Source organism: Tamandua tetradactyla, chromosome 2 (assembly GCF_023851605.1).
Source record: "Tamandua tetradactyla isolate mTamTet1 chromosome 2, mTamTet1.pri, whole genome shotgun sequence".
NCBI lineage: Eukaryota > Metazoa > Chordata > Mammalia > Pilosa > Myrmecophagidae > Tamandua > Tamandua tetradactyla.
Genome location: NC_135328.1, coordinates 79,369,146 through 79,381,640, shown reverse-complemented (window position 1 = coordinate 79,381,640; position 12,495 = coordinate 79,369,146). Strand labels below are relative to the sequence as shown.

General features: G+C 38.4%; 1 protein-coding gene across 3 annotated transcripts in view; it reads left to right on the top strand.

Moving 5' to 3' along the window:
- SH3GL2 (SH3 domain containing GRB2 like 2, endophilin A1) overlaps positions 1-7,414 on the top strand; it is a 260,562-nt gene extending 253,148 nt beyond the window's left edge. For all 3 annotated transcript variants that reach the window (XM_077148083.1, XM_077148085.1, XM_077148084.1), the window contains exons 7-9: positions 1,338-1,441; positions 3,678-3,808; positions 5,854-7,414. In XM_077148083.1, the coding sequence (XP_077004198.1) occupies positions 1,338-1,441; positions 3,678-3,808; positions 5,854-6,053 (435 nt within the window). In that variant the 3' untranslated portion in view covers positions 6,054-7,414. The remainder of the gene's footprint in view (positions 1-1,337; positions 1,442-3,677; positions 3,809-5,853) is intronic.
- Positions 7,415-12,495: the final 5,081 nt, after the last annotated feature.

The window sequence follows — 12,495 nt, the reverse complement described above, 5'->3', positions numbered from 1 at the left end:
TTGACTAATACTAATAAATCTAAAAGTATTACCAGCAGTGGGAAGGTAAAGAATGTTTCTCATGATCCATGTAAAAGCCCAATCACCTAACCAAATATTCCACTGAAGCACAGGGTAGATGACTTCATATTGTAGAAGAATATCAACTGAAATACATTTAACACTGAATGCCCAACATAGGTTTTGTATTTTGAAGTAAAATTGACATTTTTTTTTCTTAATTTCTATTGAGATTGATGATTATACCATAGAAACTATATCTGTGGCATAGATTAGGTGGTTTATCTCATATTTCTAGAGTACTAATTTATTATTCATGACTTTAGAAGTTATATTCTGTTGAGTTGTGTACACTTGAAGTCATATGCACTCATGTAACAGGACTTAGTAACCAGCTTTCCTGTCCTTGTTCATTTTCACTTCCCTGCCCCATGTGAGTTGCTGACCAATTGCTGCTAAGATATTATACAGCCTTTTGTGCTTATTATTTAACTGTCTTGGTCCTGACAAGTGGCAGGGGAAGCATGGTGAACAAATCAGGACTTTGCCACCACCCAGAGATGCATGGCCTGGGGCGTGAATGTGTTTATGCAAACAACCTGTGTTTGCCTGACTACTCAAGAGAAATACTGTGACATGAGGAGTGGCCTGAATTATGGTGCTCCTTCCCTACACCCAGGGCCCCACTCCAGCTCCTGATTCATGGGATGGTGTTGCCTCCTTGGACTCAGCTAGATCACGGCATAAGATACAATATGAAGAGTACCAAGGATGCTTAGAATATTATAACTGGAGGAAATCCAAAATAACACCTGATCCAACCCCCTTATGTTATAGATGAGTCTCAGAGAAGACGAAAGTTTTTCCATCATACCACACATCCTGCCTCCCTTGATGCCTTATATGAGAAATCAAGATTCATATTTTATTAGCAGCAATAATAGTAAACTAGACTGAAATATATGGGGAGCCAAGAGTCACGTCCTTTAGTCAATGCATATTTTACAGACAGGAAATCAATAAAAGAAGCCAAATACTAATCAGAATGTTGTAGGTAAGAATGAGACTATTTAATGAGTTATGTGATGTTCTTGAGGATTCTTATCAATGTTGCTTTTCCTCATGGTATTGGAGTTTCCAAGCAAAGACGGTATTTATCAATTTGGAACCTTACTTAGAGATTTCTGTCATAGCCTGGCTCACCATGCAATCCTCACCTTCACCAAGCAGATTATGAGTTGGGGACAGCAGCTCTGCCATATGTACTGAGCAGTATTAGTTGCTTAAGAATGTGACCTGGTAACTTAGGCTCATGATTTTCTCCCATTGATCTGCAGATTGAACAGGTGAGCCAGCTTTCTGCACTCGTGCAAGCCCAGCTAGAATACCACAAGCAGGCCGTCCAGATACTGCAGCAAGTCACTGTCAGACTGGAAGAAAGGTATTTTGCAGTTCCCTCTTTTTAAATTTGCATTTTCTTCCAATAAAGTGGTGTGTAAAGAAATAGGAATAATAGAACATATTTGGAAGCAAATTTATGCCCAAATTCCTGCTGATCCTACCCAGGCATCCTTGGGATTGTTTGTTTTTATTTTGTTTTGTCTTGTGCTTTGTTTTGCTTTGTTCGATTGACACTTTTGTTTATGAGAGGTCAATACTTGAATTATATTTTGGCTGCCACAGATGGAATACCAGGATGCTTCTATTGATAATGGATGTGATTTTCTGAGCAGAAATACGTGTGGGTACAGAGTATATTTTATCTTCAGTCCTCATATCAGCTATGTAAGCTAAGTATTCTTAACCTCTCCTAACAGAATGAGCAAACTGAGGCTCAGGGAGATGATGTAGCTACTAGCCCAGAGTCATATAGCTATGAAACTGAGATTCACAGTCAAGCCTGTCATATTGGAAAACTTGTATTTTTTTTCGTACCTTATGTTTCTTGAAATGATGATAAAGTCCTCCCCTATCAGAGCTGCCTTCATCTTCCTCTTCCACCTCCTTAGATGTGCCCCCGAGTTGGGCTGGAGTAATTTTCCATGTGAACAGAGCTCTGTGGAATTGTAAAGGCACAGCCTGCACAGCCACATGCGTTATTTTATTTAGCCAGATTAAGCAGGGTGGTTTTGTTCAACATGTATATCAGACGATCAATTGAACAACGCTTGTTCCCGTATTATGGACAGATTAGACTCATAGCTGAAGAAGTGGCTAAATGCATACTGAAGGCTCCAGACATATTGTGTCATACTGTTGGAAGCCTCCTTACCTATTTCCATCTCAGTATCTTCTCTGACTAGTGCTTTGGTAGTGCATCTTCCTTCCATGCACCATTATGGAGATGGATGTTCATTTCTAAAGCCTCCAGAAAGGTTTTAACTATCTTGGTCCTGACAAGTGGCAGGGGAAGCATGGTGAACAAATCAGGACTTTGCCACCACCCAGAGATGCATGGCCTGGGGCGTGAATGTGTTTATGCAAACAACCTGTGTTTGCCTGACTACTCAAGAGAAATACTGTGACATGAGGAGTGGCCTGAATTATGGTGCTCCTTCCCTACACCCAGAGCCCCACTCCAGCTCCTGATTCATGGGATGGTGTTGCCTCCATGGACTCAGCTAGATCATGGCGTAAGATACAATATGAAGAGTACCAAGAATGCTGAGAGTATTATAGCTGGAGGAAATCCAAAATAACACCTGATCCAACCCCCTTATGTTATAGATGAGTCTCAGAGAAGACAAAAGTTTTTCCATCATATCACACATCCTGCCTCCCTTGATGCCTTATATGAGAAATCAAGATTTACATTCAAAATGCGAGAGAAATATATCTTTTGTGACATCTTTTGATTATGAATGGGCCACTTTTTTTCATCTGAAAATATTCAAAGTCAGAATCATTCTAAATTCACCATCCCATAAATACCTCCCCACCCTTGCAAATCTGTTATCTACTTTGCTTATTGAATATCTAAAACTGGGGTATATTCTTTGGAGTTGTGAAGAATGTATTTGTTGGTCATCCTTTCTACCTTCCCCTCTCTTTCATTCCTTTCCCCCTCTCACAGCACACAGTATTTCCTATCTCCCTTTAAGCCTTCTCCTCATGCTCTGCATAGAATGGTTTTCTTCCACAGTTCATCTGGAAACAACTCCTACATACCTTTTTCCTGCTTCTCTAAACCTTCTTCATCTTCCCCGTGGGGAAGTAATCTCCATTCCCCCACCTCATCCCTCCTGCCCATTGTAACTGTAGCACCTCACACATCTCTATGATAGCACTTAGTACAATTTAGTGCAATCAGTTGTTTATGCTCTCACTTCCTTACAAAGCATAAGCTGCTTGAGAGCAAGAACTATGTCTTATTCATCATTGTGTTCCTGGCACTCTGCAAAGTGCATGTTTGCCTAGTTAGCACTCAGTAAATGAAGGAGGAAGAGGCATTGAGAAGATTAAGGGATTGAAAGAATGAAGTGAATGAGTGTATGATCATAATGGCACATCAGCAAAAGCATAGATATACATGCATGAAAAAACTAGGGTCCTTTCAGATTTCCCACGCTCTGTAATAATATATTGGTAGTCTAGCATTTAGTGGATATTTTTGCTTTTCTCTTTGCTTCTTAATTGGCTACTAATCTTGCCCCCTTCCCGTTCTCTTTTCAATGCAGAATAAGACAAGCTTCATCTCAGCCTAGAAGGGAATATCAGCCTAAACCACGGATGAGTCTGGAATTCCCAACTGGGGATAGTACTCAGCCCAATGGAAGCCTCTCGCATGCAAGTACCCCCAAACCTGCAGGTGAGGAGTTTAGATCTGCAGGCACCCCATTATATGGGCCTGGGGCACATCCTGTTGACACTTTTCCAGAAATCTAAGGATCATTGTAATCTGACTACATAAGAGATATGCAGTAAGGTTCCTTACAGGATCATTTTGTCAGGTAGAAACTCTTTTAAAAGAAACTTTTCCCTGCTTTTTGTTCATCTTTTCTTTCCCTAGTCTTCCATTTTATTTCCTCTGTAAAACGTCATTTGCATGTCCATCTGCCTCTCACTTTCAGTCATCAGCGCAAACTAACATGTTCACACATCTGATTTTGACCCTCCTTTTTGGTAGTAAATCACATTAACATGTCAGCATGGTGCTGGGAGTGCCGTCTTCTTTTCTTCTCTCTGCCCCTCCCCCCTTTCTGTGAGTCCAGCATACTTGAGAGTAAATGCCCTGTGTGTGTGTAACCCACACGCACATGTAACCCCATACTCCAGCTCTAGGGGTGTGTTAGGTTGGACTATTTGAGTCACATGAACATGTGGGCTTGCAGATGAATGTATTTTGAATTCCAACACCTGCTAGGTCCCCAACCACCCCCCTCAGTTTATCATGTTGTTATACTTGGACTGGTACAGTAAAAGACAATTTTATTTTCTATCAGGAATATTGATACCTCCATGAGAATACTATTTTTCAGTTATTAGCCAGTATTCTCCACCCCTTCACAGATCAGGCAGAGCCAGTGTTTGGGACATTTTAAATCTTAACACATGCTTGATTGGAAAAGTGGAAACAGTGTTATATGGAATATGACTTTTAAAAAAAACACAGCTTTCTCCTTTATTCCCCTTACTCCAAATGCTTGTTGTTTTTCTACAGTAGGAAAGTTATAAAAGATGCCATGAGGAGACTACAAAGAGAAGTGTGGTCTGAGACAGCAGTTGGAGCCCTCTGCCCTTAGTGCTCACCTCTGCTACTCAGATCCCCATGTAGTGGTATAAACAGCAGTGGCTTTTCAAAGTTAGTTGGCCACAAGGGCTGGTCTTCTACATTATGTCTAAATGTGCTTTTCCCTGCCCAGAAATCAAGGACATATTTTCTTTATCATTTGGAGACACATTATTACTTTTATAAGTCCAGGAAAGAAATTAGACTCTTCCTTCAAAGCCATCTGGATAGCCTAGGCACTAGCTGTATGTCCTTATATGAATTTTTTTATTTATGCACACTGTATTAATATATTTGGTCATTTAAAACAATAAAATGATTATTTTATCCTAAATTATTTTACTCAAGAGAGAGTAAATTATTTTTATACCACAGCTTTGATACACTCTTTATATTTATGTATGCAGAAATTTACCAAGTACAAATTATAGCATTTTTTACATGATCTCTTTTAATAGCTACAGTAATCCTGTGAAGTAAGGTCTGCTATTTCCACTTTTAGACAAAGAAACTGAGACTGAGAGTAAGGTACTTTTTCCAGATTCACACAGAGTAAAAACTGGAACCCAATGTATTATATTGTTTTGTTTTCACCACATTAAAACTATTTCCTAAGGACTGGTGTCATTATTTTTTAAATGTCATAACTGAACTATATTATTTTTAGGATGCAAAACATTGTTCTTGTAATTATCTGTACTGTTTAAAATGTACAGAGATTTTAAGTTACTTGCATAAAAGAATTCCGGCCATGCTGTGCCATTAACTTAAACCTTATTATAAACTCCAGGAGCCTTTGGGTCTTCTACCTCTAGGCACTATCAGGAAGGCATTCTTTGCTGAGTTAGGTCTGCGTAGCACAGGAATAGATGTGGTTATTTTTCATACTGAAAATGGAAACAAGACTATTCAACAACTTCCAGAAATCTGAGAAGGCTTGTGAAGGCTGGTGGAGGGCAGGGTGGACACCTGGGGCCTAGGAGCAAGAGGCAGCTTCAGTGTGAAGAGGAATGAGGGAGAAGAGAATGGATAACAGTTGTCTAGATGGGTGCAGCATGCAGTAGACACTGTGGAGTTCAATATCTCCGTCCTGTTGTTGTCTTCTCTCCCCTTCTTATTTCCAGGTGCCCCGATGGATCAGCCCTGCTGCCGAGCACTGTACGACTTTGAACCTGAAAATGAAGGAGAGCTGGGTTTCAAAGAGGGTGATATCATCACACTCACCAACCAAATTGATGAGAACTGGTATGAGGGGATGCTTCATGGCCAGTCAGGCTTCTTCCCCATCAATTATGTGGAAATTCTGGTTCCCCTGCCCCATTAGAATGTAATGTTGGCTGGCTCACCTCCTCTTGACCCAGATAGTTATGTTTAACCACTGCTTTGGTAATGCTGCTTACAACATAGCCCAAGCGCAGGCCACAGTGGTCCAAGTCATCGAGCCCCACCAAGTATCTTTGGTTGACTTGTGCGATCACACAAAAGTTGTGGTGATGGATGGTATCTTCTTAGCCTGGTGGGCATGGCATGTGCTTACAAAACACCATCCAAGAACAACCAGTAGTCACAGAACTGCAGTTTACCCAGTTCTCAGGAGACAGTGGCTTCTTAGAAAATGATCATGAGCCACATCCAGAAAACCCATTTTACTGAAGATATTGTCTGTCACCCAGAGGCCATCTCGAGGTCTCAGGTTTTCCATTTAAAGAGAGAGAGTTTTCCTTTGCATTGCCCCCTCCCAAATAAGTGAGTACAGAATTGTCAAGCCTTCCTTATCAGCAAATTGTCCTCTGGTCTGAATGAGTTTCTACCAGATGCCATCAGCAGAAAAATGTTGACGGTGGGTTCAAAGCCTTCTCTGCAAGCAATCACCTTTGTGTTCCCCCACTTGTGCCTATTTGTGAGGTATGGCCAGTTTTCTTCCCTCCTTGCTATTAAAGGTATGGGGGTCCATTTTATTTCTGAATAAAATGATTAACAACCAGCATATTGTGTCGGGCTGGAAAGAGAAAATTCTTCACGAGAAATTGGCAAATAATCTGGGTTCCAAGCATAAATTTCTTGCTTTATAGAAATGATATATGTATTTAAGACATTTCCTAAGGTTACAAGAAGGGAGAACAAATATATTCACCTCAGTTTTATTTATGAATTATGTGTTTCATAAATCCACTTGACACAGAGACACAAGGAGAAAAATGCTAGAAACCACTTTCACACTAGTTTATAGACCACGAAACAGTAAATATTTTTCCTTTCTTTCGTTACCTTGTGTTCTTGGAACATCATTTGTGCATATTCTGCCCTCAATGAGGACCAAATAAAGATTATTATTGTGCTTAGCAGTTTAAGATGTGTGGCTGCATATGCAAAACCTCCTTCCCAATTCAGTCATTACTTTTACTTCTGTCCCTTTTACCCATCTTCATTCTGTGTGTACAGTGCTGTGCTTAAGCCTATCAGTGTTGGGTTGTTTTTTTTTGTATCAGTCATGAAAATCTTGTTAGTTATCCAGAGTTCTATTTATCTAGCTGTACAGACTCTTTCAGAGGTTTAACGTGCTGCTTCGGATGTACCACCTGCAGTAGTGGATCACGTGGAGTGAAAGACAAATCTTACTGCTTAATGTGTAAACTCTTACCATGGGAAGCATTGCTGTTTCCAATAAATATTACTGAAGAGAGAACCAAAGACTCCAGTCCTTTATTTTGTGTCAGTTCTTTGGGTCTGACAGGTGATTAGGGCTCATTTTAATCTCATTGATTTCAATGCAATCAAATCAGACTTGGTTCCAAGGTCATGTCTGAAGTAGTAGAAGTTTTAACATCAAGAAGTGAGCTTCTTGGTAATCTCAGAAAGCAAGAGAATTTGGGAGAAAAGATCATAAAGTGGGGAAAAGAGGTCTTCTAGGAGAAGTTGAATGAAATACCATCAGTGGCCATGCTTTCATAAGTATATTCTGTCCAGAAGGGCAAATAAAATAAATAATTTCAACCAGTCTTTTATTTTCTCTCATACTCGAAGAGAGAGAAATATGCTAGAAAAAAGCCATCATGTTCTCTTAGTGTATACTTTGGTGGGGGAATATGTATTTCTCATATAGAAGGTGTGTTTCTCAAGCTTGGAAATAAACATGGTCTTTAGATATTAGATGACATTTGTATTCTTTTACACTAATGCCAATAGTCCAGATGTTCTAAAACATGAATAGTTTTAATTAAAAAACTAAGTCTATATGTGAACTAATGTGACATGAAGAAGCATCTTTCTGCTGGCTGCATGAGTTACAGTATTACAGATCAATTCTTCAAAACTGTTTATAAAGGAAATCACCAATGACATTATAGTAAATGTAGAAAATCCTAAAGAATTCACAAACTGTTAGAACCAAAAGTGAATTTTAGGTGAAAAGGCAACCTACTCAATGGGAGAAAATATTTGGAAACTACATATCCAGTAAGTGTTTATGTCTAAAATATATAAAGGAACCCTACAACTCAGCAATAAAAAGACAACCCAATTTAAAGATGGGCAAACAACTGGAATAGATATTTTCCCAAGAAGAAGTACAAATGGTTAAAAAGCACATGAAAAGATGCTCAATATCACTATTAAGGAAATACAAATCAAACCACCATGATAAATCATTTCACATCTACAAGAATGGCCATTTTACATATGTGTATGTATATATATATATATATATATATATAAAACAATAAGTGTTGGAGATGATTTGAAGAAATAGCAACACTTGTTCACTGCTGGTGGAAATGTAGAATGATGCAGCTGCTTTGGAATGCAGTTTGGCAGTTCCTCAGGAAGGCAGGTATAGAACTGCCATAAAATCCAGCAATACTTTTACTAAATATATACTCGGAAGAACTGTAAGTAGAAATGCGAACAGACATTTGCACACTAATGTGCATAGTAGTATTATGCGAGTGTACCTCAGCTGATAAATGGCTAAAGAAAATATGGTATATAAATACAATGGGATATTCATCAGTAAGAAGGAATGAAGTCCTGAAGCATGCAATAACATGTGAGAACCTTGAGGACATGTTGAATGAAATAAGATGCAAACAGACAAATATGGTATGTTCACACTAATATGAGCTACTTAGAAGTAAACTCTTAGAGTTAAAGTCTAGAATATAGGTTGCCAGGATACAGAATGTGGATAGAGAATGAGGAGTGGATACTTAGTGTATGCAGAAATTTTAACTAGGTTGAATTTAAACGTATGGAAACAAGTGATAGTAGCACAATATAGTGAGTGTAATTAACAGCACGGTATCATGTGGGTGATTGTGGATGAAAGGGGAGGTTTAGAGTAGAGTATATCACTAGAAGGAAAGAAAGAAGATAAAACAAGACTGTATAACATAGCTTATCCTGTGGTGGACGGTGACTAATAGTGCAAAGTGTAAAAAATGTTCTTTCATGAACTAGAACAAATTATGTCACTATTATAAGGTATTAATGTTAGAGTGGTATGGGGTGGAGGATGCACCTACTGCAAACTTTGGACTATAGTTAAGGGTAATCCTTTACTATTCTTTCAGCAACAGTAACAAATATACTATACCAATGCTAAGGTTCAATAATGGGGTGATAAGGTGTAGGGGATGTGCTGAATTTTTTGCTTGTTTGTTTTTTATTTTGAGTGCACAAGCCAGGAATCAAAGCTGGGTCTCCCACATGGCAGATGCAAATTCTACCACTGAACTACCCATGCGCCTCTGTTTGTTTTTAGTAATGAAAACAATTGTGAGGAATGCACAACTGTGTGAAATTATTGTGAACCTTTGTACACTGTAGCTGGATTGTATGATATGTGAATTTATCTCAGTAAAACTGCTGAAAAGAGAAAAAAGTGAATTTAATAGGGTTTCTGGATATAAGATAAAAATTCACAAGTCTAGTTCATGTCTATATACCAGTGCTATGGGTTGAATTATGTTCCCCCAAAAGATGTATTCAAGTCCTAGCTCCTGGACCTGTGAATGTGATCTTATGTGGAAATAGGATCATTGCAGATGAAATTAGGCAATTTAAAATGAGGTTATATTGGAATAGAATGGGACCTTGAACCCATTGTAATCCGTCTTTATAAGGAGAGAGAAGACACTGACAGAGGGATTATCACAGTGTTCAGTTCTCGCAAGGAAGATGGGCATGTGTCGTAGGGAGAAATTGAGTTATGTCATAAGCCAGGGAATGCCATGGGTTGCCGCTTGACTGCCAGGAGAGAGGCATGGAACCAATTCTCCGTATAGACTTCAGAAGGATGGAATATGATCCCACTGGCACCTCAATTTATGACTTTTAGCCTCCAGGACTATGAGACAATAAATGTTTGTTGTTTAAGCCACCTAGTTTGTGCCACTTTGTTACAGCAGCCCTAAAAAAACTAAGATAAGAGTAATAATCAATTAGAAAAATATAATTTTTGAAAGACATTTACAAAGGCATCAAAAAATAAAATCTAATAAGATCTCTACATAGATAAATGGGAAGCATGTTTGAGAGAAAATATAAAGAGTTTAATAATTAAAGAAATAGTCTATGTTCATGGATTGGAAATCTCAGTATTGCAGAGATACAATTTCTCCCCTGATTTATCTAAAGATTTAGTGCAGTTTCAACCAAAATCTCAGGTAGATGTGTGTGTGTGTTTGAGAGAGATGGAGAGAGGGAGAACTGACAAGCCTATTGTAAAATGTATATGGAAATGCAAAGGGATACTTTTGAAGAAGAACACAATTGGAGGAATTACTCTTTCTAAATATTAAACATCATAAAGTTATAGAAACTAGAATAGTGTGGTGTTGGTACAATGATGGGAAAATAAATTGTACAGAATAGAGTCCAGAAACAGACTTATGGATTCAACCATATTTAAACCAATAAAGCATTCCATTTTCTTTGTTATACATTCATATGTAATTACACTTATATAATAATAGTTCCATAGCTATGAAAGGAAACTAAGCAAGACCCTGCACAAAATAGAGTAATCGCATTATGAGTCATTGTCTACTGAAACAAAAATGCCATAACCACAGATGCCAGCAAGAACTTAAGTATATTTATTTAAGGGAATCTTTTAGAGACCATTAATAACACAAGATTCAGAACTGTCTGAATTCCTTGTTTTTATTGAAGTATAATGAATTCCTTTTTATAAACTTCATATGCAAGAAGAGCAGTTAACTCTGTAGATCACCACTGGGGATGTTGAACTTACCCCGAACACCTGTCTTCTAAGACTAATCACAGAAAGAGTGAACCGGCTGTACTGGAAATGAAAACTAACTAAATAATTAAAATGGAATACAAGTTCAGTGGGGTAGCTGTCTCATCATATTTTTCTAATAGTTAAAATGAAAACTTTCTGGGAAAATAATTATTTATATTTAGTTTCTCTTAACTATTAATAAGTAGCCAATAGGAGTATCAAGAAGGGAAATTTCCCTGGGACTGTGTATGATAGATAACTTATATTGTGGAATGTGCCAAGTCCTATTCTGCAAACATTGCTTAGGAAATAAGGATTATCCCAGGGTTCAATTTTCAAGACTCCTAGTGTGCTGGATGGAAGAGCATCAAGTTTCAAAGCCCTCTCATCAACCTGGTTAATAACTATTGCTCAAAATGTGGATTGCCTTTCATCCCACAGGGATACTTAAGTAGGAAAGACTTAATGCTGAAGAAGAAGGCAACCTGAACCCTCTTTTCAAAGTCTGGGTGGTGGTTGGTGAAGACTCACAGTGTGCCATGGAGAGGTAGCCATGCAGCTATTTGGGGATTTGTTACAAGTCCTTAGATTAGAGGAACTGTCAAGGAAAAGATGAAAGCTCTGTTTGAGGGTCCAATAAGTGCTAACCACTTAAAGGCCAGCCATAGAATGTCTCTCAGGGAGCTGCCGTATGCCTAAGTGATAGCAGCCTTCCACTAAGGGCAGGAAGAATTGTGATTCTTGACAGGAAGAGAGTAGATTGTCAGCTCTGGAGACAGAAGAATGGAGTACGACATCTCAACAATATATTGTCAAATAAGTTTTTGTACCTAGATGTTTTTATACCACTCTATGTAATTAGGTACTTATAGTCACACATACGTACAGAGACTAAGACATTGGGAAGTAGTTTCTGATAATAAATAGCAAATCGGTCCGCTGTGGGGGTGGGGGTGGGTAGAGGATAAAGTTTGGTTATCAGGATATTTAGAAGAGATTTGGAGGCCTTGCTGTAACCTAGATTCTTTATGTTTTCCCCATGACAAATGTGGTCTCAGAAACAAGGGTTTCATGCATACTTCTGCATATCACCTGAAATATGTTCGCAGCATTCACTAAGCCAAGAATTTTCCGTTTTTATACTCCAGGCAGGTGAAATGTAAATTTGTTCACCTGGTAGAATCTCCTTATTATAGGCTTTTAGTGGCCTTTATGTGATAAAAATAGCTATTTGAATCCCCCCCTCTTTTTTTTAATACAAGGGAATCAAATTCATTCAACATTTTTATAAGATGATACGTGTAATTGAAGATAGAAGAAAGGGAAACCACCATTTATTGAATTTCCACCCTGTGTCAAGCACTTGTTAAGTTCTATGTATGTGATTTTGCTTGAAAACTAGTGTTAAACCTTCAACATTCAGCTTCTTGGGGTTGGTACACTGGAAGGAGGGGAGCTTGTGAGCAAGTTGATTGCTCAGTGCAGAGTTGTGTATCTGGCTTTAAAAAGAAGAAGGGAAAAC